This window comes from Oculina patagonica, chromosome 10 (assembly GCF_052425735.1).
Source record: "Oculina patagonica isolate OP01 chromosome 10, crgOcupat, whole genome shotgun sequence".
In the NCBI taxonomy this organism is placed as follows: Eukaryota; Metazoa; Cnidaria; class Anthozoa; order Scleractinia; family Oculinidae; genus Oculina; species Oculina patagonica.
In genome coordinates, this window is record NC_135767.1 from 14,026,074 (window position 1) to 14,053,823 (window position 27,750).

General features: G+C 40.0%; 3 protein-coding genes across 3 annotated transcripts in view; 1 reads left to right on the forward strand and 2 right to left on the reverse strand.

Annotated features, from left to right (window-relative positions):
* The window catches only part of LOC144628960 (uncharacterized), a 469,155-nt gene that overhangs the window by 247,814 nt on the left and 193,591 nt on the right, over positions 1–27,750 (reverse strand).
* On the forward strand, positions 1,236–2,177 carry LOC144628714 (adenosine receptor A3-like). Its single transcript, XM_078486842.1, has one exon. It carries the CDS (start codon positions 1,236–1,238, stop codon positions 2,175–2,177), a length of 942 nt encoding a protein of 313 aa, XP_078342968.1.
* On the reverse strand, positions 24,160–26,293 carry LOC144628715 (uncharacterized). Its single transcript, XM_078486843.1, has 2 exons — positions 25,148–26,293; positions 24,160–24,504 (listed from the first exon to the last, which is right to left on the reverse strand). Exons 1-2 carry the CDS (start codon positions 26,291–26,293, stop codon positions 24,160–24,162), a joined length of 1,491 nt encoding a protein of 496 aa, XP_078342969.1.

The following is a 27,750-nucleotide window of genomic DNA, read 5'->3' on the forward strand; positions in this document are numbered from 1 at the left end:
ACGTTGTTTGCACTTTTAATTAAGCACCATATTAATTCAGGTCAATTCATTTTCATTAAACTTCAGTTTGTTTGTTTTTTTTTTTTTTTGCTTAAAAGTACTGCCAAATTTTCAAAGTGCTTAAGAAATGTTGATTAAAGGTAAACATGTATGAAACCGACTTCTCTGACTTAAGGAGGCTCGATGTAGTTTTTTTAGCCGAAGGGTGGTTGTTTTGAAAATTAAAATTATCTAGGAAGCTAATGTTCGATTTTTGCCAAAATACACCATAATGATCAAATATGACCAAATTTTAATTTTTTACCCGTCACTTCGTCCCAAAGGTTACCATAGCAACGATTGACATTTTCTTTTGTTCTCAAACAAGCTTGATTTTCTCGAAATCTAGATTGACTCTTGGTATTCATTTTTTGATATTTTGAAGTTTAGTAGATTGACTAACTGTTGACGAAATTTTAGAAAAATCTGTAAGAGCGTTTTCAAGTAAATCAAGAAAGAAATTTTCAGAAAAACACCGTTTTAATATAAAATAGGCGCTTTAAAATTGTTAAGTATTATTTGATCACAGTTACTCTCACTGAAATATAAATACTTACACCATCAAATACCATTAACTAAAAGCGACAGACTTTTTGCTTTAATTTGTTAAAATATATCGACTGCCGATTGTAGGAAATTATAAGAAAATACCAAAAACTTCATTCTTGATTTACTTTAAAACGCTCTTACAGATTTTCCAAATTCACCATGTTTCATCTCTTTTAGCCTCCAGTATTTATCTCGATTGCATTGTTCTCTTTTAAACCAACGAAAAAAGAAAGAAGTTATTGAGTTACATTAAGTTTTGCGTACGTCATTTACGGTTGTTTCTTGTTAGCAAGTGGACGCACGGTTAAACCTCAAATATTGGATCAAACGAAAGTTGTCCAGTGAAATATGTACTCCAGAACTCTACAATGGAAAATAATGTTTTCAAGTTAATGGAATTTTCAATTTACCGGCGGAAAAGATCGAATTTAAGGCAGATGTTTTAAAAAGCTTTTTATTCTTTATTATCTGCAAGCGACTATTTGTTCTTGCCTAATGAAATAATGTTGCTCAGCACATAAGTGTTTTCAAACGATAAATAAAGATTGTCATAAAAATGACTTACCTGACGTACGATGCTCTTCCTATACCAACGACAGCTCTTAAAACATCAAACATAACTGAAGTGCAGGCAGTAGTGAACAACAATGGCGAACAAAACGGTTAACGATGCAAACTTCCCAAGCGAGCTAAACCAAACAAGCAAAATACTTTGGCCAAGGGACAAATCAGTAGTTGTGTTGCTTTTAGCCTTGAACATTTTTCTGTCCATCACTGCATCACTTGGCAATGCTCTGATCCTTGTTGTCCTTCATAAAGAGTCTTCTATTCATCCACCAACGAAACTTTTGTTTCGATGCCTGGCGGTCACTGATCTTTGCGTCGGCCTCATAACTCAGCCACTCTTTACGGTTTATTATATGTCTTTTGTAACAACTGGAATGAACTGGAACGTTATCTACTACATTGACAGGGCATGTACAGCTTCAAGCTTTTTTTTATGTGGAGTATCGGTCTTCACATCAAGCGCAATAAGCGTGGACAGACTTCTCGCCCTGTTGTTGGGACTGAGATACAGACACGTTGTAACACTGAGGCGAGTCCGTGCAGTTATAATACTTTTTTGGCTGATTGGTGTTTCATTTGGATCGCTGTACTTTTGGAAGATTAGTATTACCTTTACTGTAGCCTTTGCCCTTATAATAATTTCTTTAGTAATCTCAGTTGTCTCTTACACGAAGATTTATCTCAAGCTTCAACATCATCAACTTCAAGTGCATACCAACCAAGGACAACCTAACGTAGGAAGAATTCCACTGAATATCGCACGATACAAGAAGACAGTATCCAGCGTATCATGGGTGCAGATGGCATTAGTTACTTGCTATGTTCCGTTTATTATTGTGGCTATGCTCATTACATATGGCCAAATGTCTGGAAATAGGTTTGAAATTGCACACTTTGTTACAATAACTCTTACGTACCTAAATTCGTCTCTAAACCCGATTCTTTACTGCTGGAGGATCGGAGCACTACGACAAGCAGCGAAGGACATGATCAAACAATTAATCTGCTGTAAATCAGACTAGATCGTGTAATGGAATGAGTGGATTTAGAGTCTGTGGCGAAGAATACAGACAGACTGTCGCATCTCTGTTGTTACTATTACGGTTGTTTCTTGTTAGCAAGTGGACGGTTAAACTTCTTATTGGATCACTCGAAAATGGTCCAGTGAAATATGTACTCCATAACTCTGCAATGTAAATCACGTTTCAAGTTAATGAAAAACTTTAAATTACTCGAATTCAAGGCAAATTTGAGGCTTTTCATCCTTTATTTTCTGTAAGCGACTATTTGCTTTTGCTTAATGGAATAATGTTAATCAGTTCATAAGTGTTTTAAAAGGCGCATAAAGATTGTCGTGAAAATGACCAATCTGACGTGCAATAAAACGCGGCATATTACACAACTGGATTTTAAGAACAACTTTCGAGAACCTTTTTAAGAAATGTTAAGCAAGGAAATATGAGTTCCATAAGGAACTCACCACCCAAGTAAGACATAAAAATCTAGCACGGGGTTAATATGCTTCCCTCAGATAACATGAGTTCCATTAGGAACTTACAACGTAAGTAATACATAGTAACCTAGCACGAGGTTTATATGTTGCCTTCAAATGATATGAGTTCCATAAAGGAACACACCAACCAAGTAAGACATAATAATCTAGCACGGGGTTAATATGCTGCCCTCAGATAACATGAGTTCCATAAGGAACTCACCAACAAATTAAGACATAATAATCTAGCACACAACGTCAATTTGCTTCCCAAAGATAATATGAATTCCATAAGGAACTCACCACCCACGTAAGACTTGATAATCTTGCACAGGGTTAATATGCTGCCATCAGATAACATGAGTTTTATAAGGAACTCACCATCCAAGTAAGACATTGTAATCTAGCACGAGGTTAATATGCTGCCCCCAAATTATATGAGTTCCAAAAATAACTCACCACTCGAGTACGACATAATAATCTAGCACGAGGTCAATGTGGTGCCCTCAGATAACATGCGTCCCATACGGAACTACCCACCCTAGTAAGACATAATAATCTACAACGATGTCAATATACTGAACTTAGATTATATAAGTTCCATAATGAACTCGCCACCCAAGAAAGATGTAATAATCTAGCACGAGGTCGATATGCTGCCCTCAGATAAGATGAGTTCCATAAGGAACTCGCCGTCCAAGTAAGACATAATAATCTATCACGAGGTTAATATGCTGCACTCAGTTAATATGCTATACTCAGTTAATACAAGTTCCATAAGGAATTCACCACCCAAGTGAGACATAATAATCTAGCACTAGGTTAATATGGTGCCCTCAGATAACATGCGTTCCATAAGGAATTTTACAATAACTGAGCGAATTCTCGCGCGCTGATTGGCTAATTTTCATTGTCAATAAGAGTACAGACGCATGAAACTCGTAGCTGACGCAATCAGCGAAGGTTTTGTCAAACTTTTCAGCACTGATTTAGCGCTGTATTCTTGATGAGGCGAGAAACATACCACAAAACTAGAAGTCTTCAATGAGGATTCAGACCGAAAATCGGCGGTGAGCGGGAATGTGTGCTGTCAATGAAATTAGAAAGCTGAACCACCTTTTAGCGGATTATTTTGTGAACACTTTTCAGTGGATTAAAGGTTAGTTGAACAATTCGAATTTTCTCGTGTATTTCTGGCGGGTTTCTTACCAAACTTTTAATTTACGAGCCTGTGAGTGTGATTTTCCAAATTACAGCGACAAAATTTAGATTCTGCGGCCGTACGGCTGATGTCAATTTGTTAACTCACCACACATGTGAGACATAATAATCTAGCACGAGGTTTATATTGTAATGTTAGACCAGCGCCTTAGGGTACCCCCCTAGAGAACTATTTAGTCACGTGACACGTTTATGGTGCAATACCATGTGCTGAGTTGTAGATGCGAGTTGTTGTGATTAAACAAAGTTATAACGCTGAGTTTATCGGAGAATTCATGGCGTTACATTGGTGGCAGCGGTGAAGAAAACCCGAACATTCATGTAACCTGTAGTCGATGGAACTATTTGGATGGTTTGTGCGACCGAATTTTGTCGATTTGTGAGGTTCTGCCTCGAGATTTTGCTGGTGTGTTTACTTGTGTGGTTTCGTCCATTTGCAATGGCTGAAAACTCAATTGTGGATTCAGGAGTCAAAGGTATGAGTTGTTCAACGCCAGTTAACCCTTTTAAATCTGGAAACCCGTTTACACCTACGTCCGATTTATCTTTGGATCGATCAGTAAATTTAGAAAGCTCAAGTCGCCGAGTCCACTCTGCAAACCCGTTCGCATCAGAGAACCAGTTGAATAATTCAGGTACTTACTCTTCAAATCCGTTCGCGTCGTCAGAGAGCGAACCGAGTAATAACTCAGCTGATTTGTTTACAAATCGCCGAAAGTTTAGCAAACCTGTAAAGAATCCCGCAGATTATGATGGTACTCAGTCGCTACGAGATTATTTAAAGCACTTTGAGCGTTGTTCTGTTGTTAATGGTTGGAACGAAGATGAAGCTGCTGTATTCCTGGCCGCAAGTCTTCGCGGCGAAGCTCAAAAGGTGCTCAATGGCATGTCTGATAGAGATTGTAGGAATTACGCAAAGATTGTTGACAAGCTGGAACTTCGGTTCGGTGTTGAAAAACAACGCGAGTTGCACCAGGCACGTCTGCACAACCGTCGCCAGCAGGAAAACGAAAGTGTTCAAGCTCTTGCTGCAGATATTCGGAGTATGTCCAGTCTAGCTTACCAGGATTTGTCTCCTAATACCCAAGAGCGATTTGCCGTTCAGCATTTTATTGACGCTATCAAAGATCAAGATGACAGGCTTAGACTACGGAGGGATAAACCAAAAACTATGGACAAAGCCCTGACACTGGCCTGTGAACTGGAAGCATTTCGTCTTTTGGATGGTGATTGGCGAGGAAGCTCTTCAAAGGTTCGCTCAGTGGATGAAGTTGGAAAGGAGCCTGATTTGTTGAGAGCCCAGTTGGACATGTTACGATCTGACATTCAAATGCAACAACAGCGTCAGGAAACACAGCAAGTTGCTCTCCAAGAATTAGTCCAGCAGATTCAGCAACTTTCCCAGACAATGATCCTGAACACCTCTGGAAGCCCAAATGCTCCACGTTATCCTAATCGAAATGGTCAATGCTGGGATTGCAAAGAATTTGGCCATTACCGTCGTAACTGCCCAAAAAGCAAGTCACAAGATAGAGTCAGTGCAGACTCGGGAAACGCGAGCAGGGTGTCACCCAAGGGCCCGGGGGATGCCTGAATAGGAATGATGTTGGCCCTACACTTGGACATGATGTGAACAATGCTGTTCCCATGAAAAGGTCACAAGTTAATAATAAATTGCGAGGTCTTTATCTGCCAGGCTTCATTGGAGGAACTCGTGTGATGTGGTTGATAGACACTGGTGCTGTTTGTTCCATTTTGTCATTCAAGATTTTTGATTCCTTACCTGACAGTGTCAAGTTCAGTTTGAGTTCAGTTCATTCTGCTATTACCCTAGCTGATGGTCAGCAAGCCAAAACACATGGTGTGGGACATGTTGTAGTGCATCTGGGTACTAAAGAGTTTCAAATGTGTGTAATTGTGGCTGACATTGAGGATGAGGGTATTCTGGGAATGGATTTCCTGTCGCAAGTTGATTCACAGATTGACATTGTTAAAAACCAGGTTTCAATTTATGGAGAAGTGTTTGACTGTTCTGATTTCAAGAACCAACCTCTCAGTTCCAGATGTATGGTGCGAAGGTCAACAATTATTGAACCTCACACTGAAGTGGTTGTCCCAGTCACCGTTCACAAGCGCTCTGCGACCTTAAATCCAAAGGCGTCTCAATTAGGCATGCGATTGTTAGAGCCTTGCCTCAGCTCACACTTGCAACAAAAGGGCCTTTATGTTGCAAGGACTCTGTTGGATGTGAGAGAGGACAGAGTGGTCCCTTTGCGTGTGTTCAATGTTTCTGATGAAGTTTACAACTTGGCTGCTGAGACTGTGGTAGCCCTAGCTACGCCGGTTATGGATGTCACCCTACTGGAGCTTACTGAAGAGAATCGTGAGACTGTTGTGAGCCAAGCTAGAGTAGTCAACAAGCATGAATCACAGGAAACATTTGAAAGGACTTTACCAGAGGCCTTACAGGAACTTCTTGAAAGGAGTACTGAGAACTTGACTAACAGTGAAACTGAGAGACTACAGGAGTTGTTGTACAATTACCAACATGTGTTCTCTCTCTCAGATGGGGATTTGGGCACCACACATCTGGCACAGCACAGAATTGAAACAGGCAATGTGCCCCCAATCCGACAACAGCCCCGACGCACCTCTCCTTGGAAACATGATGAAATCGAACGACAAGTTGCTGACCTTCTGCAAAAAGGGAAGGTGAAAGAATCGTCAAGTCCTTGGTCCTCTCCGGTTGTGCTGGTCAGTAAAAAGGATGGTAGCCAAAGGCTGTGCGTCGACTACCGCCAATTAAATGCAGCAACTGTAAAGGATGCCTTTCCTTTGCCACGAGTTGACGATTCACTCGCTGCTTTAAGCGGCTCAAGATGGTTCTCCACACTAGATCTTGCTTCTGGCTACTGGCAAGTGGCCATGGACGCGAACACACAGGAAAAGGCAGCATTTGTTATTCCAAGCGGGTTGTATGAGTGGAATGTCATGCCATTTGGACTGTGCAATGCACCAAGTACATTTGCCAGGTTGATGGAACTTGTGTTGAAGGGCCTTCATTGGAAGATCTGCTTGATTTACCTTGATGATGTGATTGTTATGGGACGCACGTTTGAAGAAGAGTTAGAGCGGTTGAAGCAGGTGTTTGAGCGACAAGCGTGTGCAGGACTTAAGCTTAAGCCGAAGAAGTGTTTCCTCTTTCAGAAAAGGGTATCGTACCTTGGACATGTGGTCACAGAAGAAGGCATTACTGCAGACCCTGGAAAGGTGGAACAAGTTCGTACATGGCCCATTCCAGAGAACAGCACAGAGGTCAAAAGTTTCCTTGGACTCGCCTCGTATTACCGCCGGTTCATCCCTAATTTTGCAGCCGTAGCTCAACCACTGCATAAGCTAACAGAAGCTAAGACAGAGTTTGTTTGGACAGGGCAATGTCAGCTGGCCTTCGACAGCCTAAAAGGTTTACTTACGTCCTGTAGAGTTCTGGCCTATCCGACCAGAGAAGGGAAGTTTGTGTTAGACACCGACGCATCGGACCATGGAATTGGTGCAGTGTTATCGCAGCTTCAGGATGGGGTGGAGAAGCCTATTGCGTTTGCGAGCCGGACATTGTCCAAGTCTGAAAGGAACTATTGTGTGACTCGTCGTGAGCTATTGGCAATTGTTGAGTTTGTTAAGCAACATCGGCATTACTTACATGGTGCAAGATTCTGCGTAAGAACTGACCATGCCCCTTTGCGTTCCGTCATTAGGGCAAAAGACCCTGAAGGACAACTGGCACGTTGGATTGAATTCTTAAGTACTTTTGACTTTGAGATCCAATATCGATCAGGACAGCAACACCAGAATGCTGATGCGCTTTCACGCCGACCTTGTGATGACCGTTGTAAGTGGTGTGTAGGTTGGAAGTCACAGAAGCAAGTGACTTTTGTTCATGTGGGTGTCCAGACTGAGGTGCATGCCCCAAACCAGGACAATGAACAACCTGCAAACTGTGAAGGTCCTGTTGGTGATCGTTGTGGGACTGTAAAGTTAGAACCAACGTGGACTTCCACCTTCTTGAGGGAGCAGCAGGAAGCAGATTCTGATCTCAAGGTCATTATTGGATGGAAGAAAGCCAGTGAAAGGAAACCATTGTGGGAGGATGTGTCACCTCAGAGTCGTGCGGTAAAGGCCTTGTGGGCACAATGGGACAGGCTGCTCTTCAGAAATGGTGTACTTTGTCGGAAATGGGAAAGTGACGCAGGAGATCAGACGACTAACCAGGTTGTCCTTCCAGAGAGTCTCCGACAGACTGCTTTTGAAGCTCATCATAGTCACACGACAGCTAGTCATCGTGGTGTACGAAAGACCATAGGTGCTCTTCAGTCTCGTTATTATTGGCCAGGACTTACATCAGCAGTTCACTCACTGGTTACCAGGTGCCATGTCTGTGCTTCAAAGAAAACATGGGGAAAGAAACGTCGTGCTCCGTTGAAACAGTACGTGGTGGGAGCTCCCATGGAACGTATTGCGATTGACATTCTTGGCCCACTGCCAGAAACTCCACGAAAGAACAAGTTCATACTGGTGGTTAGTGATTATTTCACTAAATGGACTGAAAGCTACCCAATACCAAACCAGGAGGCCACTGCTGTTGCTGAGAAGTTAGTGGACGAGTTCATTTGTCGCTTCGGTGTACCCCGTCAACTTCATAGCGACCAAGGGACTAACTTTGAATCGAAGGTGTTTGCTGAAATTTGCAAGCTGTTAGACATTGAGAAGACTCGCACCACTCCACTGCATCCCCAATCTGATGGGCAGGTGGAACGTTTTAACCGTACTCTGGTTGAAATGCTGCGTGGAAAGATTAACGAGGACCAAAAGGACTGGGATCTTCAGCTTCCAGCTTGCATGATGGCATATCGAGGTGCTGTACACGAGTCGACAGGGGTTTCGCCTAATCTGTTAATGCTAGGTCGAGAACTGGAAGTTCCCTTGGATGCCATAACGGAGGCACCTCCTGATGCGTCGCCGCTCAAGATGGACTATGCCCAGGCTGTTCAAAAGAGGTTGGCCAGTGCACATGATTTGGCTAGGCGACATTTGAACAAGGCAGCCATGCGCCAGAAGTGGAACTATGACAAACGACTTGCTGGAAGACCATTCAGTACTGGTGATTCTGTTTGGCTGCACAATGTGAAGAGAAAGAGAGGGAGAAACCCTAAACTTGACTGTCCTTGGGAGGGACCTTACCTGGTGATATCAGTGCTATCAGATGTTGTTTACCGAATCCAGAAGAGCAAGAAGGCAAAGCCAAAGGTTGTTCACTCAGACCGATTAAAGCCTTACCTTGGGCCTCCACTGGAGGGATGGATTACAGAAAGGCAGACAGAGTTATCGAATCAGCGAGAGGAGAGTAAAGAGGCATCGGATGTTGATTCTCCGGTTTTTGTCGAAGATAGACAGTCAGCTCCAGTTAGTGATGAAGAGGGAGTTGAGCTTGTTGAAACGGAGTCGACGTTGGGAGGAGAGGAAACTGGTGCTACTCTGAGACCTGAGAATGATGATGCTACCCCGAGACTTCAGAGTGATTGCAATGGGGGTGATAACCGTGACCAGCCTGATGATGTGAGGGAACCTGAACCTCAAGTGGAATTGCCAATGGCTAGTGCAGATAACAGTAATCCAGAGGATTTCAGTCGTCAAACCGTGGAGCCAACTGGACAAGTTGTACCTGAGGCAGATTCCAGTGCTCGTGGAAGACCCTCAAGACAGCGGAAGCCACCAAATTGGTACGGGACTTGGGTGGCTGGTAAACTGATTTTTCCAGTGATGACTAAGAACTGATAGACTTTATGGAACAGATAAAGCAAATTGACAAGTTCAGGTGTTTTAATGTTTGCCTGAGAACTGTGGACATGACGTGTTCATGAACAGTCGTTAGAGACTTTTAGTTTGTTGTGTTACATTCAAATTGCTTCAGAACACTCGAAAGTGACTTTCATAGTGGACACGCACTGCGACAGTGCTCATAAAGGGGGGAGTGGTGTAATGTTAGACTAGCGCCTTAGGGTACCCCCCTAGAGAACTATTTAGTCACGTGACACGTTGATGGTGCAATACCATGTGCTGAGTTGTGGATGCGAGTTGTTGTGATTAAACAAAGTTATAACGCTGAGTTTATCGGAGAATTTATGGCGTTACAATATGTTGCCATCAGATAACATGAGTTCCATAAGGAACTCACCACCCAAGTGAGATATAATATTCTAGCACTTGGTTAATATTTAGCGTCTCTCCCCAGTCCCACTCACATTTTCGACATTGGCTCCAGACCTCTCGCTGTCGTACTAAGACCTAGCGCGTTCGCAAAAGATAAGACTGTTTGGCAGTCTAGTTTTACGATGTCCTGGCTGGCAAATGCAATTGCTTTGTCTCCGCTTGTTTTTGTCGGACTGGGCTGTGTTACCCGTTTCAACCTCAAAATATTTATTCTCGTTGCTGAATAGCTTATATTTATCTTATTCTCACTTTTGAGAATTTAGAGGTTTATCAATATAAAGTATCAGATATTGTAAGAAGAAATTACGAATAATCGCCATTGAATCGAACATACCCGTGTACAGACATTTAAATCACCTATCTCAGCTTTGTTGTAAATAAATAATACTCGTAGAAAACATCAGACAATATTGTTAAATAGGGACAGAAATATTGTGCTGAGAACCGTAAGCATGACGACTTCTCCGTCTGCAAGTGATCTTTGTCGTCACTGACTTAACGCACAAAATTAAAAAGTCATGCGCATCGCAGTTTTACTCTTGAAAAGTTCAAGGGAAAAGGATGAGCCCGTTAAAATCAAGCAGAAATGTTGGCTTGAAAACTACATCACGCATAAACTCAGCAAGCGTTTGCCTGCAAACATATTCAGCGCAATGAATTTTCATCGACGGCGTGCTCTTCTCCATTCAATTTCTGTTTGAGTTTGTGCGCCGGTTCATTAAGAATGCCGCTCTTTTTATAGCATAGGAAAGTAAAAGGGGCCATATCTTTTAAGTTGAATTTTGGACGGTTGCATAATTTAACCCACTTGGAGACCCGCGCAATCTTTAAAAAAAAAACAACGACGTGACAATGGCATATTTGTTCCCCACCTACGAAAAAGGTTGGATATTACTCATAAGTGATATTCCGTACTACATTGTTCTCTGAGTAAACGGGAATGAAGCAATCACTTAAGTTAAAAAGACCCCAATTTTAAAATATGGAAAGATCTAACAGGTGCTTTGGAACCATTTGTTTTTCCACTGTGTGCACCTTGATATAAAGCCAGATTATCAACACATCAGTGAAAATTTGTGGCTTAAAACTTCAGGTGTCCACTAAAACTCTGCGTAAGCCTACTTTAAATAATGTTACGAATTAATCCATGTGAACCTTTTCTGGCTGAAAAGATCGCCGAGCGAAATTATCAAATTTAAGGCAGTTGTTTCTGGAAGCTTTTATCCTTTCTTTTCTTCTGATAACTATTTGTTTTGCCTAATAACTTAATGTTGTTAAGTCCGTAAGTGTTTTAAAACGCTGAATACAAATTGTCAATAAATTCTCCCCCTACACAGCGGAAAGCGCATTGGCCATCAAACACGATTGATTGCAGGCACTAGTGAACAACTATGGAGAACATTTCTGCAATGACTTTTTTCGGAAACTACGTACAAGCGAGCTGAACAAAACAAGCGAAATGCCAAGGCCAATAGACATGTCTATAGTTGCATTTATTTCAGCCTTAAACATTTTCCTATCCATAACCGCATTACTGGGCAATGCTCTGATTCTTGTTGCTCTTCATAAAGAGTCTTTTCTTCATCTACCGACAAAACTTTTGTTTCGATGTCTGGCGCTCACTGATCTTTGTGTTGGACTTATTTCACAACCACTATTTGCTGTCGCCCCATTGTACTTTTTACCAACTGGAATGAACTTGACAGTTTTATTCTACATTGCAAAGGTTTCATATGCTTCAAGTTTTACTTTAAGCGCTGTATCGGTCTTCATATCTAGCGCAATAAGTGTGGACAGACTTCTCGCCCTGTTGTTGGGGCTGAGATACAGACACGTTGTGACATTGAGGCGCGTTCGCGCAGTTATAATTTTCTTTTGGCTGATTGCCGTTTCATGTGGATCGATGTCGTTTTGGAACAGAACAATTGCCTTTACTGTAGTCTTTGTCCTTATATTGCTTTTTCTAGCAACTTCAGTGTTCTCTTACACGAAGATTTATCTCACGCTTCGACATCAACAACTTCAAGTTCATGTCCCCAAAGGACAACCCAACGGAAGAAGAATTCTATTGAATATCGCACGATACAAGAAGTCAGTTTCCAGCGTATTATGGGTGCAGTTGGCTTTAGTTACTTGTTATGTTCCGTTTATTGTCGTAGTTGTGCTGACGACATATGGCCAAATGTCTGAAAATAACTTTGATATTGCTTTCTACTTTACTGCAACCCTCACCTTTCTCAATTCGTCTCTAAACCCGATTCTTTACTGCTGGAGGATCGGAGCAGTACGACAAGCAGCAAAGGACACGATCAAACAATTAAGAGGGGATGTCACTACGGCCGGTCCACTGGATTTCGGACTCCAGAATAGTTTTCCTTCATATATTTACCACAGGTACTACCATCTATCCTTACTACTAAAATACAGTTGAAATGATCAGAGAGTTTGTTTTTCTCGACTTTGGAGGATTTATCAATTACTAGTGTCAATAAGCGATGAAACGGCCATTTTTCATGTGTCGCAATACAGGATTTCAAACGTTCGTTAAAAATACTTCGCGCTTATAAAAGCCCCAAAATTTGTACAAATTCAGTTAATTTTTATCAGGTCTTACTCCTAATATATCATTAAGCAAAATTCTAGCTCAAAATCGGAAGCGAACCACAATATTTATTGAACACCTTTAGTTATTTATGCGAACATCTCAAAAATATGTTCCCAAATCTTGCCGTAATTTTCACTTGTGGCACCTAGACGAGGCCTAAATTGCCATTCTACTTTTAGACTAAGAGTTATTCTTTCGATTTATGTAATAAAAATTGTGGCACAACGCGACTTTGAGGAAAAAAAATTCAAACGAATTCTTGGTATTTTCACCTATGAAGTATTGCGTGACAGACTTCACATTCCTTTACCGAGCCGTGTACAAGATTTTCATATTTTCTCTAAGATTATTTCTTCTATTTGTCATGTGAAATTCTTAAGAGCTATAAATCGAGCCATTCGAAGAAGCTTTTATACATACAAGCCATTAAACTTTGAACCTACGGTATCGGTCAGCGGGATAAGAACATTACAAAGAAACCTATATGCTAATTTTCAGCCCAAATGACACGCAAGTCGAAGTGGTCTAGCGGTTAGGCGTTTGGTCTTCAAAACCATAGTTGATGTTAGGAGTCGCCGGTTCAAACCTCAGAGGGGTGAAACAAAAAGTTAAAAAAAGAACAAGGAAAATTAATTTATAATTTAAAGCATAAATTATTATTCATAAATTAAAGTTAACAGCCCATCGACCGACTGACCGAGTGAAAATTTGCATATCACTTTCCATAACCATACACGTTTCATTACATTCGCGAGTAAAAAAGAGCCAATGACGAAAAGATACGAAGACTTACGAACACATATACATTCGCTGACATTTGTGATCTTTTGAACATGACTCGGGTTGCGTTACCTTCGGTGGTGGTTGTAGTGGGTAGGGTGGGAAGGTGGGGGGGGGGGGGTGGGAGAATTACTTCAGAAAATTTTGACGCAGCTCTACTTCAACGAACTGTAATTTAGATATGCCAATATAACTTACCCTATCAAAAGATCTGGCACCCAAAAAATCATAATTAGCTAGTACGTAGCCCATTTGGGTACCGTACCATCACTGCGTTATTGCGTCATTGAAACCGGCGGATCGGAACGCACCTTACCTAGGCTAACTTGAACCGGAGTTCAAGCAGTTTTCTAAACAGAATATCCATCATTTAGTAACAACAACATAGCTTTTTACAACAGCCATTACGAAAATAAAAAACCCGTTTTATTAGAAATTACATATGCTGGGATATGTAAAGATGCCCAAGTAACAGTGCTGTAAACACATCCCGTGTCTGTTTTAATGAACGGTGACCACAGATAAGGCAGCCACGGCGAACACACGCAATGATACGTCATTTGAAGCTTTTAATAATGCTGTTCACACCTAAAAAAAATAAAAACACGAGTAGTACTTATGTTTCTAATTGCTCTATCAAACTTAATGCTATTAGCATAACCCAGCTGCCGATCTGACTGGTTACACAGATGCCTTCTATCGATCGTTAGCAAGACCCAGCTGCCGTCCCATCTATTGGCAAAACGCGCGATCTGATTGGCTACACAGGTGCCTTCTATTTAACAATTAGACGCCGAGCTCGAGGTTTCTATCGTCAAAGTTGTTTTAGCATAACTCAGAGCTCAACAAAACATTCAAATAATCAACTCTAGCTATATTTAATGTTTAATCGATCAGCCACTGGGTTATGCTAAAACAATTAGACGGCTTGCTCTCGGTTTCTTTTGATAGTTAACTCGGGGCTTCGCCCCTCGCCAACTATCAGCCGGTAGAAACCTCGAGTTTGCCGTCTAATTGTTAATTAGGAATCTGATTCAGTTCATCACTTTGACAAGATTATTAGTGTTAGCGCTTCCCTTAGCCTTCAGACGCACAATTTAGTGAGGAGATGAATGTCGCTTCCCATTGAGGTTTTTTCATAATTTTGATCTAAAGATTTATTACGGGTACTAAACCTATTTTACCCATCACGAAATTGTGTATGCTATGCAGAAAGGCAGGTAGTCTTTTGTGAGCAAAATATAAGTATCGATTAGTAGGTTTGGCATTCCATTGCTACTGCCTTGTGCCTGTATCTTGGCAACATTGGAAGTCTTGTACAAACTAACTCTGCTTTTCGATGTTTGGAGCGAAATGAGACTTCAAAATGGCTGATCATCTTTTTTAACATTGGCCGTTTTTATACTAGAGACGCGTTACCCGTCTAGACGAGCTTCGGGAGAAATGTTGTTGCTCGTCTAGTTATGCGTCTCTAGTATAAAGACGGGCACAAGACGCGTTACGCGACTAGACGAGCTTCCTTTCGTTATCCGTCTTTCAAGACGCATTTCGAAAAGTACCTCGTCTAGACGGGTAACGCGTCTTGTGCCCGTCTTTATACTAGAGACGCATAACTAGACGAGCAACAAAATTTTTGCCGAAGCTCGTCTAGACGGGTAACGCGTCTTTAGTATAAAAACGGCCAAATTGCGATGTTAAACGACTCAATTTTTCCCCCTTTGTAATAATCACAGATATCATAGTCATCAAAACATACAGGATATTTGAGGCCGAGTTTGTCACCGATTTCACGCATCACGGTCTGATACCCTAAAAAGGCTTCGAGGATTTCATTCTCATCCTTGTCCTCCTGTACATTCTCAATGGAGCGTCTTGTCCGCGGGTTCTCTTTCGTGAAGCCAAACGAGAAAAGAAGCCGGTAATCTGGGTCCTCGTGAGCCACTTTTCATGACTTTTCTGTTTTGAACAGCCGCTCGTTCTTTCCGTCCCGTGCGTTGCGCATGCTTAATGCTACTTGGTCGGGGTCAGCCTTACTAGTCTTACTACCCGTTTTTCTCCCAGTTCAAATTTTGCGGTGAGGTACATCTTTACCTTTTCTGGGAAGCGAACGCCACCAGTTCTTGGTTTTCCCAGAGCCCATCCTACTCGCGGTGGGGAGTAAGGCCCCTGGTCTGAATCTGTTAGAATAGTAGGTTGGTAAGAGCTGTGCTACATCCATGTGCGTCTACAGAAGAACTTCTCTGCCCAGTTCCTTCGTATCCGTACGCACGTATGGTACAGCGGGGAAAATTGATGGAGCCCCACCCCGATCGTTAGCATAACCAGAAACCGACCGTCTTTTGGTAATCACGCAATCTGATTGGCTACACAGGTGCCGTCTATTGATCGGTAAACGGCTCTCGGAGCAAACGCTTAGTTTTTGCTTAATTTTATCAATCAAAAATCAATTCTAGCGATATCCTGAGTTAAATAGATCGGTTAGTGGGTTATGCTAAATCTATCGACTTAGATAGTTGGCGAGGGGCGAAGCCCCCAAGCCAACTATCAGCCGATAGAAACCTCGAGCTCGGCGTCTAATTGTTAAATAGAAGGCATCTGTGTAACCAGTCAGATCGCACGTTTGCCAATAGACGGCAGCTGGGTTATGCTAATAGCATTAAGTTTGATATAGCAATTAGAAACATAAGTACTACTTGTGTTTTAATTTTTAAGCGTGAACAGCATTATTAAAAGCTTGAAATGACGTATCATTGCGTGTGTTTGCTGTGGCTTCCTTATCTGTGGCCACTGTTCATTAAAACAGACACGGGATGTGTTTACAGCACTGTTACTTGGGCATCTTTACATATCCCAGCATATGTAATTTCTAAAAAAGTTCGGGTTGTAGCCAGGCATGTTAAAAATTTTGTAAAAAAAAAAAAAAAAAAAAAAAACATTAATAAGTTGACACTGGCTAAAAATATTGTTTTGGACGTTTCGGCCACTACTGTTGCCTTCTTCAGCAAGATAAAAATGCAAGTGTTCAACGGCGTCCTGTTAAAATATGTAAAGAATGTGTGATAAAAACTAAATGAACCTTCCGAGTGCGACAAAAGTCTCTAGAGCATTCTTAATGAGTCTATAAATTCTTAATGCTATTGTAAACGTTTGGTAGCGCTATGTGTTCGTTTATAGCGTTCCTATCTCGCACAGAATGCCAAGCTTCAAGAATTAGTCGTTGTTTCCACGCCGTTGACCTGCCAACAATTTCGACGCTCTCCAAATCTATTTGATGGTCGTTAAGCATATGGTGTTTTGCCAACAAAGAGTTTTTATCCAATGTTGCGATGGCTTTTGCGTATGTAATTTCCAATATAAAGGGGGTTTTTATTTGATGGCGTTCCTTGAAGTTATATTGGCATATCAAAATTACAGTGCGTTGAAGTAGAGTGGCGTCTAAATTTTCTGGTGTAATTCCCCCCCCCCCCCCTCCCCACCTTCCCACCCTACCCACTACCACCACGACGGAAGGTAACGCAACCCGAGTAATGTACAAAAGATAACTAATGTCAGCGAATGTATATGCATTCGTAAGTCTTCGTATCTTTTTCGTCATTGGCTCTTTTTTAAGACAGAGTTGCCACAGCATTACTACCAATGAAGTAACTGAGTACCATACTTTTGATTGCGTACGACAACCACAAAAGTTTCGCGATTAAATTCTCGTACTTTTCATCAACAGGAACAAGGTCAACAAGGTGAGTGGCAAATCATGTAACGAGCCTGATCATTATTATATATTTGAAATGTCAGGAAACGAAATATTTGGTGCCAACTAACCAAAAGGAGGAAAACTTTGTTTCCATTTCTGGAACTTTTGGACGATTTCCCTCTATTGAGGCGAAAACTATTGAGAAACTTGACATGAAGTGTCATGAACACGGCTCGGTAAAGGAATGTGAAGTCTGTCACGCAATACTTCATAGGTGAAAATACTAAGAATTCGTTTGAATTTTTTTCCTCAAAGTTGCGTTGTGCCACAATTTTTATTACATAAATCGAAAGAATAACTCTTAGTCTAAAAGTAGAATGGCAATTTAGGCCTCGTCTAGGTGCCACAAGTGAAAATTACGGCAAGATTTGGGAACATATTTTTGAGATGTTCGCATAAATAACTAAAGGTGTTCAATAAATATTGTGGTTCGCTTCCGATTTTGAATTGGAAGTTAGCTAAATGATATATTAGGAGTAAGACCTGATAAAAATTAGCTGAATTTGTACAAATTTTGGGGCTTTTATAAGCGCGAAGTATTTTTAACGAACGTTGGAAATCCTGTATTTCGACACATGAAAAATGGCCGTTTCATCGCTTATTGAACCTAGTAATTGATAAATCCTCCAAAGTCGAGAAAAACAAACTCTCTGATCATTTCAACTGTATTTTAGTAGTAAGGATAGATGGTAGTACCTGTGGTAAATATATGAAGGAAAACTATTCTGGAGTCCGAAATCCAGTGGACCGCCCGTAGTGACATCGCCTCTTAAACTGCTGTAATAAAATCAGCCCAGATCGTGCAGTAGAGTGGATTTGGTGAAGAGTCTTTGCAAACATCGTGCCCAGCGATGAACACAGACAGACAGTCCCATCTCTGTTGTTGGAACTATGTATATTGAAATACAGAGAAACGTTTAAAGTAGGCCTTGTTCAGACATCGATCCCAGAACATTTAAAGTTATTATTATTAGTATTAATGTATTAGAATTTTCATGTTGTCATCATCTAAAAATTAGACCTGACAAGGTACTAGCTAATTGCCATTTAATGTAACTAATTTCTGTGAGGAAAACAAAATACATTTCAAACTGCATGTTGGTGATTCGTTGTACGTTGTTTGCACTTTTAAGCACCGTATTCATTCAGGTCAATAATTTTTTTAACCTTGAAATTGTTTTTTGCTAATAGCGATGAACACAGACAGACATACCCCAAGTCAAAACCTTACCGGGAAGAAGAACTTTCAAACATGCTGGAGCAAGTGACTGGAACTCGCTACCTATAGAACTAAGAAAACAAACTAAACTATCTTCTTTTAAACTACAACTCTTTAAACATATGAAAGAAATTGACATTAAGACTCATAAATGCTCAGTCTAATTTTTTTTATACCAATGCATGTTGATATATTTTAAAAGTAGATTTTAGGTAAATTATATGTATTGTAATTTTAATCTTAGATTTTATTACTGGACATCTTGTTAAGACCAGCATTTTTTATAAATGCTGATAGATTTCTTTCCAGTTCAAATAAAGCTTTTATTATTATTATTATTATTATTATTATTATTATTATTATTATTATTATTATTATTATTATTATTATTATTATTATTATTATAGGTACTGTCAAATTTTCAAAGTGCGTTAGAAACGCTGAATAAAGGTAAACATGAAATGAACTTCTCTAACTTCACAAATTCTCTTCCTGTAAACTGAAAGCTTAAATACAGCACCAAGAACGATGGTGATTTCACAAACGGAAACTACACAAGCAATCTAACCCGTTTTAACTATATTGGAACAAGCAAATTCAGTATTTTTTATATCTTTTGGTCTTCAGTATCTATTGTCATCGCATTGTTCTCTTTAATACCAACGAAAAAAGAAAGAATTTATTGAGTTATATTTAGATTAGCGAACGTCATTTAAGGTTGTTTCTTGTTAGCAAGTGGACGGTTAGACTTCATATTGGATCACACGAAAATTGTCCAGTGAAATATGTACTCGGTAACTCTACGATGGAAATTATGTTTTCAAGTTAATGAAAATCTCATTTTACCGGCGGTAAAGATCGAGTTTTATAAGGCAGATGTTTTTTGGAAGCTTTTAACCCTTTATTATCTGCAAGCAACTATTTGTTTTTGCCTAATGAAATAATGTTGCTCAGCTCATAAGTGTTTTAAAACGCGGAATAAAGATTGTCATAAAAATGACTTACCTGACGTACGATGCTCTCCCTATAAAACATCAAACATAACTGAAGTACAGGCACTAGTGAAAAACAATGGCGAACAAAACGCTTAACGGTGAAAACTTCACAAGTGAGCTAAACCAAACAAGCGAATTGCTATGGCCAAGGGGCAAATCTGTAGTTGTGTTGCTTTTAGCCTTGAACATTTTTCTATCCATCACTGCATCACTTGGCAATGCTCTGATCCTTGTTGTCCTTCATAAAGAGTCTTCTCTTCATCCACCAACAAAACTTTTGTTTCGATGCCTGGCGGTCACTGATCTTTGTGTTGGACTTATTTCACAACCACTTTACGTCGGCCTCATTACTCAGCCACTCTTGACGGCTTATCTTATGTCTTCTGTAACAACCGGAATGAACTGGAGGGTTATTCACTACATTGACCTGGTATGTAAAGTTTCTAACTTTATTTTATGTGAAGTATCGATCTTAATATCCAGCACAATAAGCGTGGACAGACTTCTCGCTGTTCTGTTAGGACTCAGATACAGGCGCGTACGTACAGTGAAGCTTTGCTTTTGGCTTATTGGTGTTCTAGGTGCATTAGTGTTCTTTTGGAATAGTAGTATCGCCTTTACTATAGCCTTTGCCATTTCATTGCTTTCTCTAGCAACCTCAGTCTTCTCTCACACAAAGGTTTATCTCAAGCTTCGACATCGACAACTGAACGTCCCACAAGGGTGGCGTAACGTAGGAAGAATTCCACTGAATATCGCACGATACAAGAAGTCAGTTTCCAGCGTATTATGGGTGCAGTTGGCATTAGTTACTTGCTATACTCCGTTTATTGTCGTGGTTTTGTTAACAACGTTTTTCCAAATGTACCAAAATAAGTTTGAAATGGTTTTCTCCTTTACAGCAACTCTTACCTACTTAAAGGTCAACAGAACAGAAATTTCAAAATGTAATTTTAACCAACCAAACGCTAAAACTATCCATTATTGAGTAAAGTTAAGAAACAAATTTGCTTTCCGAGCCTTAAAGCGTGAATAACAGCAAAAAATACGAAGGTTTCCGAAGGCTTCACGAAAACGTTTTCGAATGACTGCGCACTGAAATGAAGGGATGGAACGAGTTTTTGACGTCACAATTGGTGTTTTTGAAGACGACCGCAGACCGATTCCGCAGACCGCACTGACAACAACGTCAACGACAACGTCTTGTGGAAAATGAATTTATATTTTACTTGAGAATCTCACAACTTTCCGGACGTATTCTGCTTATTTATTGCTGTAAGAACTAGCTCCCGCTGAATATTCGAAGAGAGCGTTTAACCTCAAATAGAAAAACCAAATATTAGCCGTCGTGGCTGACGTTGTCCAAAATACGCAGAATTTCGTCATTTCACGTTGTTGTTCGGCAGAGAACGGCTTTGAAGTGTGCCAAGATTCAAAACGCACGTGCATAGTTAACGCACGTGCAGTCAATTTATAAGCGACCTTCAGATTTGACTACGAGTACGAGATCGAGTACGAGTACGACTTTGGAATTTCAACACAATTATATCCCCCAAGCTATAACTCTTTCCTTTTGCTGACTAACACATAAATAAACGTTAAGGATAAGATTGGTGTGATAAGTGATTATAGGAGGCACACGAATTTAGTTTGAAAACTCGTACTCGTACTCAATCTCGTACTCGTAGTCCAATCTCTATTAACGTAAAGCCGGCGACACACTTGGCGATTTTATTCGCCGATCGCCGCGATTGGCGAAAATCGCCAAGTGTGCCCGGTGCAGCGATTGCGATTTTCGCCGATCGCCACGACCGGCGTATAAAATCGCCGATATCTGGCATGTCAGATTTCGGCGATTTTATTCGCCGATCGCTGACGATCAAATTCGCCGCGATCGGCGAATAAAATCGCCAAGTGTGTCGCCGGCTTAAAATGCTTATGAGAAGAACAATAGAGATTACTGATTTATATTCATACCAGCGTGCATTCTACCTGTCTCACATGATTATGCAAAACGACAGCATAGTTAACGCACGTGCAGTCATTAACGTAAAATGCTTATGAGAAGAACAATAGAGATTCCTGATTTATTTTCATACCAGCGTGCATTCTACCTGTCTCACATGATTATGCAAAACGACAGCAAACAAAACTTTAAGCTATTTTTGAGCTTTAGCTATTTTATTTAAAAAAAATGCGCGTCTCTGAAAAACAACCAACAATCAATCAACTGAAAAACGGCCAAACAAAACGAAATAACTGTTTGAAATGTCACTAAACACATTTATTTAAATTCTAACCTGCTGTCTGCGGAACCGGTCTGCGGTCGTCTTCAAAAACACCAATTATGACGTCACAAGTTTTTATTTCCGACAATTTTTTCGAGCACTCTACGATTATAAAGGCCTACAAAAAGCATTTTTCGACTTGCAATATCTCTGCGATGCAATGTCCAATTACTTTGAAACTTCGGGATATGTTTATTTGGGTCTTAATAAACACATGGGCAAAAAATAAAAAAAATCGAAATTTCTGTTCATTTGACCTTTAAGGTCGCGCAGGACCCTTGCTCATTAATATATTCATTAGCCAAATTTCTTGTTGGAGTGCTATCTTGTAAAGCTTTAATTCACTACATTTTGAATATCGATTCCTCTAAAAATTTAATAAGGATACACAGGGATGATGGAATTACATCAAGATTGTCCTTTTACTGAGAGATGACCGTTGTCTGTGATGTTACAAGCCCTTAAAAGTTTAACTGAAGATAATGCGATTTTGTGTCCAAGTTTTCAGCTAGCACAGCGCACCAAATTAAATGATTATATAGCCTAGTGATAAATCGTAACTTCTTTTGTGCTCCCACTAAAACGAAATTTTCGATTTCAAAAACTGCTACAAGTTAATGGCTTCTAAGAGAGTAAAAATGTGAAATCTAAACTTTGAAACATGCTATCTTCATTTTGAGAAGGAAATTTAAAAATTCGCTCTAGCCAGAGCACAATAGAGAACACCAAGTTTATGTTCCTCGCGAATCAACTCTTGAAATTCTATATCGGCGGAGAAAACTTTGACACAAAATTGCAGGATTTTTCGCTTCCGAAGACCTGATATATTCAAAGCTGTGAATCTAATTATGATAATTCCCTATGTTCCAGCGCACGTGGCACAAAGCTGAGAACAATTACTAGTAATTACTTGTACAAAAGAGTTTAAAAACAAACATTCTTATGAATATTTCGTTTGTTGTCGGCTTCAGTCGTCCTGCAGTTCGTGCATACTCTTTAAATGAATACATACTAATGATTGCAAGGGTCCTGCGCGACCTTCAGTTAAGGTCGTCACAAAACCCGATTCTTTACTGCTGGAAGATCGGAGCAGTACAACAAGCAACGAAGGATACCATCAAACAATTTAATAACTGCTGTAAATTAGCCTAGATCTTGGAGTGGATTTGGTTCGTTGATTAACTTTTGCAAATTACAGCCGATTTTCCAGGGGCACCAAACGTTTTCTCCCAAATGCTTTAAAACGCCACAGTTCAACTCCTCAGCGTAAAAGCCAACGGGTCTGCCTTCTGCCGGTTAGGATTTTAAATCATGTTATGTTCATTTACAATATTTGTTTTAGTGCTTACTAACATGCATTGGCCCTGAAAAACCCTATTTGGCAAGTAGTCAATTAAGATATATATGTTTATTTTTTTTTTTTTTTTTTTATTTCATTTCAACTTTTTCTCATCTGAGAGATATGCCACCAACGACCTACAATTATTATCTGATATTCATTATAAAGTATTTTCATACTCTTAAATCTGTGGATTAAAAACACGTCATACGTCAAAAAGATAACTTCCCGCAAATAAAATCAGTCTTCCTTAGTATGCTGAACTCGAAACTGTTTAGTGTCTACGCGAACTGTTTTTACTTCTCATATATAATACAGCAAGGTTTCTGATAACTATTTTAGTTTCTAACATTTTTTGTAATGTATTGTTTAGATAGGGACCCTCTGGATATCAACCTTCGAGCTGTTTGGGCCATATCAGTGTGTGCTACTTTATCGTTGTTGATGTTATTTACTAAGTACACTGATTAATCAACCTCAAATGGATTACCGCTGATGCACATTAAAATTCAAAAACGACCATAATCTGGTGGTTGCGGTGAAATGTTCAATTACTGATTAACCTGATACAGTTTGAATGGTACAATTTACTAGGAAGTCAACTTGTGAGTAAAGAAAAGTTCGATACATTAAAATGAAAGAAGTCTGCTGAATTATAACACTATCTTTGATATAAAATCCTGTTTTTGCACTATACATCTATGTTACATCTATGTTAAGACAAGGTCCTGCTTGGTAAAGTCTACGTTTCTGTTAAGAGCACATAGTCAGTAAGGCAGAGCCAAGTTAACTATTGCTTATAGAAAACGAGGGTAGTAGTCCAATTTCGACTAATTGGTTTTAAAAACACTCTAAATCATTACAGCCTAAAACCTACATTTTTATGTATTTTCAAGAACTAATTTCCATTTCATATGCAACGTGTGTTTCATCAGGGATTAGACAACAATTGAGGAACCAATCAGATTTCCGGTGTGTGTATGTGAAGAGAGGGGGGATTTGGGGAGACGGTGGATTACACAATTAATTAATTAATTAATTAATTAATTAATTAATTAAGCCATAAGGCAGCTCCTGGTCGTACGGTAGTGCTGGCGTTGTCACTGCTGTGGGGTCATATGTGAAGAATATACTATCCACATCTAATGGATAATCTTCGCCTTTGTCAAGGTAACCAAATTTGGCTGACACGTCTGCTGATATGACTGGTCTCCAGTGACGGCTTGCTAGAGCAGCAAATAAATGGCATATCAAATTTCTTCCGTGGATTCCGTCATGACCATCGATTCCACACCATGGGTTGCCAATTAGTTTGATTTCAAGACTTTGGCCATTAAGTTGAACCCGTTGGATGCCAAGGACATACTGAGACTGAATAACATCTTGGCAAACCTAAATTGTACGAGACAAAGGAACAAATTGAAGGAATAAATGCAAGATGCTTTGTACATATATTAAGACTAAACAACTGAAAGCCTTTCATCTTTAAATTTCAAATAACCCCTTAAAAGCATTTTAACTTCTTGGTAAATATTGACATTAAATACTACTTGTATCTTGGATTTGCTAAGACAGTCTGAAGGTCTCAACCATGACGTAAGCTTTCACAGAAGTCCTCGTGGGCGGAGAGGAAGGGGTAAGGGCCAATGTTTGGGCTGCTGTCCATCCATGCATAAATTCAATCTCCCAGCTTTGTATATATTAATGCAGACCTCAAATGTGGAGAAGGGGTGTATGATTTGAAGTGAAACACTTTTATCAAAAACAGGAGGCAGTGTCTCACCACATCGTATTTCCAAACACCGAGAAGACAGTTGAGAAAACTTGCCAATGCCAAAAGCCGGAAATGGAAGCCATTGAGCGTTAAGTGAATAAGAATGAGCTCCCCATAGGGCTTTTCGGTGACTTTTTACAATAAAAAATAAAACTAATATTTACAAATAAAGGAAGCGTCGCTTATAATTTCTCTTCTTAGCTGTTAATTTCGACATTGGGAACTTGCATGAGAAAGCAAGGGCAATCCATACACACTTACCTTTGTAACATCTTTTGGTGCATTTATCAGTCGTAGTTTGTCCGTCTCATTCAAGCTTATGCAAAAAAATGGAGACTCTCTTGGTTGGGACTGTGTAAAGAGCAGGCTGCATTTCTCTTGCGTTTTTCTTGAGCAATCAATAGCAGCAGCCACACTCCACCCATATGCTTGCATGGCTTCTATCAGCTTCACGACCAGAAATCTTGAATCCACTGCCTCTTCACCGGATGCCCACCATGGGGTTCCACGTAGCTTGAACTGCCAGCTCTCGGCGTAGCGTTCTTCTTTTTGGATGCCTCGGGACCAAAAGGTTTGGATTGTGTTTCGGACAGCAGACACCAACTCCTCTGGGATGCCAATTAGCCTTAGCAAGTCTTCGCTGTTGAAGCTTATTGTGAAGTGTGCTGTAGAAACCTGCAACCCAAGTGCGATACTTGGATCATGTTCGAAATAAAGTGTGTTTGCACTTGTTCTATTTCTAGAATTTCCATATAACTTCCACTGTCTATTGAGTAGCTCATTCACAAGTGTGTGGAGAATCACTCGCGCATGGACTGCCTCCTCTCCACTTGCATTCCATGGATTGCCTTTTATCTTGATCATCAAAATATCATTCACATAAGTCCATTTTTGTATTCCTTTTGGCCATGACTTCTCTACGATATCTTGAAACACCCGGTGTCTGAGAAGCTCCATCGGTACATTTAGTACCATTATACTATCCCAGCTGCAAAGGCCCACAATGAGCAATGGTAAGTCTGGGCAAACAGCTACTAGGTCTTTCTTGAAGATCCAGGTAGCAAGATGTGTTGTTTGCGAAAAGTCGCCAACTATCTGAAGCCTCCATCTTTCTCGGTAGAGCCTGTGTAGGACACTCCCTATCATTTTCCTGGAGGTTACTGCATCGGTAGATGAAGAGGCAAAAAAGAATGGATTCCCTTTCAACTTGAACTGATGTACACCATTTATATTGAAAGTTTCTTCCTGTATACCTTGAGGCCACGATTCTTCAATAACCTTGCGGATAATTTCTATCTCGCGATCTGTGCCAAGGATGACACGAATTTTATTTGTTTCACAAATGACTATACACATATATTCAAAATTCATTGGTCGAGGAGGTAACTTAGATTGATTTTCACCCATCTTCACTAGTATAGACCTGTACACGAGAGAAGTTAAATAAGTTATATGATAGCACATGTTTAAAAACTAATGAAATATAATAACGGGCCAAATAAAGTATTTTTAATATTCCAGACGTTTGCTCTTGTAACAGCATTGATCCTGTTGCATGTCGTTCAACTGCTGTTTTTGTTTTTCATGCAATGTCCATTAGACATGAATCTTTGTTTTCCAAATGAGAATATTATTTTTATTTATTTGTGATAATACTATATTTTTTCTTTAATTTTAATAGGTAATGTCGTGTATTCTTATGGAAATACCCCAATAAATCGTTATTCTTGTTTACATGAGAGCTGCAATCTAATTTTTATAATTATTATTATAATAGTGAATCAATTATTGTTTTCATGTCCATTCATCCATTCGTATGCTCGCTTTTCCCCGCCCCCCCCCCCCCCCCACTCCCCTTCCCCCAATGTCCTGTCTATTTGTTGGCCACCCACCACAGCTTAACGTTGTGCAAGTCGTGCAGAATGGTGACTAGCTCCTCAATAGCAGACCCGCGACTAAAGGATCAACCTGGGAAAAATAATTAGTTCCCAGCTGTAAAATAACTATTTCTGGGGCGAATAAAGCACAGAAAGGTCATATTGCATCGTTTTGGCGGCAGTTCTACCCCAACGCCATGCCATCTGAATATCCCCACGTTACGTTGGGGTTCACATCAACGAATTGTTCCAAACGTCTTATAAATGAATGCCCCAGAACTAAAATCTTAGGATTGGCCATAAGAATGCTAGTCAGACTATCCGCTACAACTTGCCTTAAAAATTGTCTTCCCAGGAGATGTACTCGCTGTGATCGGACTGTGATGGTAAAAGCAAGAAGGAATATTTGACAATGCGACCCGTCATTTATATTACCGAACTGATTATGCCTGTACATCTGATTAGTTGTTATGTCACATGACTAACCACCATCGTAATAACAAATATGCGTGGAAGCTACAGTAGGCTAAATGTATGGACATAAATAACGTTCACATCAAGCCTTTGACTTGATGTTCGGTTTTATCAATTGACGTAGCTCTTCACAAGACTGTGACAGGTATTGCACTGGTACATAACCTTTATGCTGTACACGCGTGTGGATTTTGCTTTCTCGTTATCGGTAAGATAACATGGAATAAACTGGATTGCAAATCAATGGTCTTAAAAGAACCAAATTTACGACTTATTTAATCCGGCTCGGCAATGTCTGGAGTGTCGGAAACAGCTTCAAAGGAACTACGCCACGGAAAGCGCATCAATTGAACTTTTTTTCCATTCTTATGCCGTTATCCATCTTAATCTTGGTCAATCGAAACCATTCTTGTTTATTTTAGGGTTTTAATGTTCGTCAGTTTTTTTTTTACGTTAGAAAAGCATCATTTTGAGGTTTCCTTCAAATTGAGAGTAAGGCCATCCCAATAAAAT

Coding starts and splice junctions, on each gene's coding strand:
- LOC144628714 (XM_078486842.1), top strand. CDS start 1,236: ATGGCGAACAAAACGGTTAACGATGCAAACTTCCCAAGCGAGCTAAAC.
- LOC144628715 (XM_078486843.1), bottom strand. CDS start 26,293: ATGGGTGAAAATCAATCTAAGTTACCTCCTCGACCAATGAATTTTGAA. Junction 24,505..25,147: donor CACCAAAAGATGTTACAAAG/GTAAGTGTGTAT, acceptor CGTACAATTTAG/GTTTGCCAAGATGTTATTCA.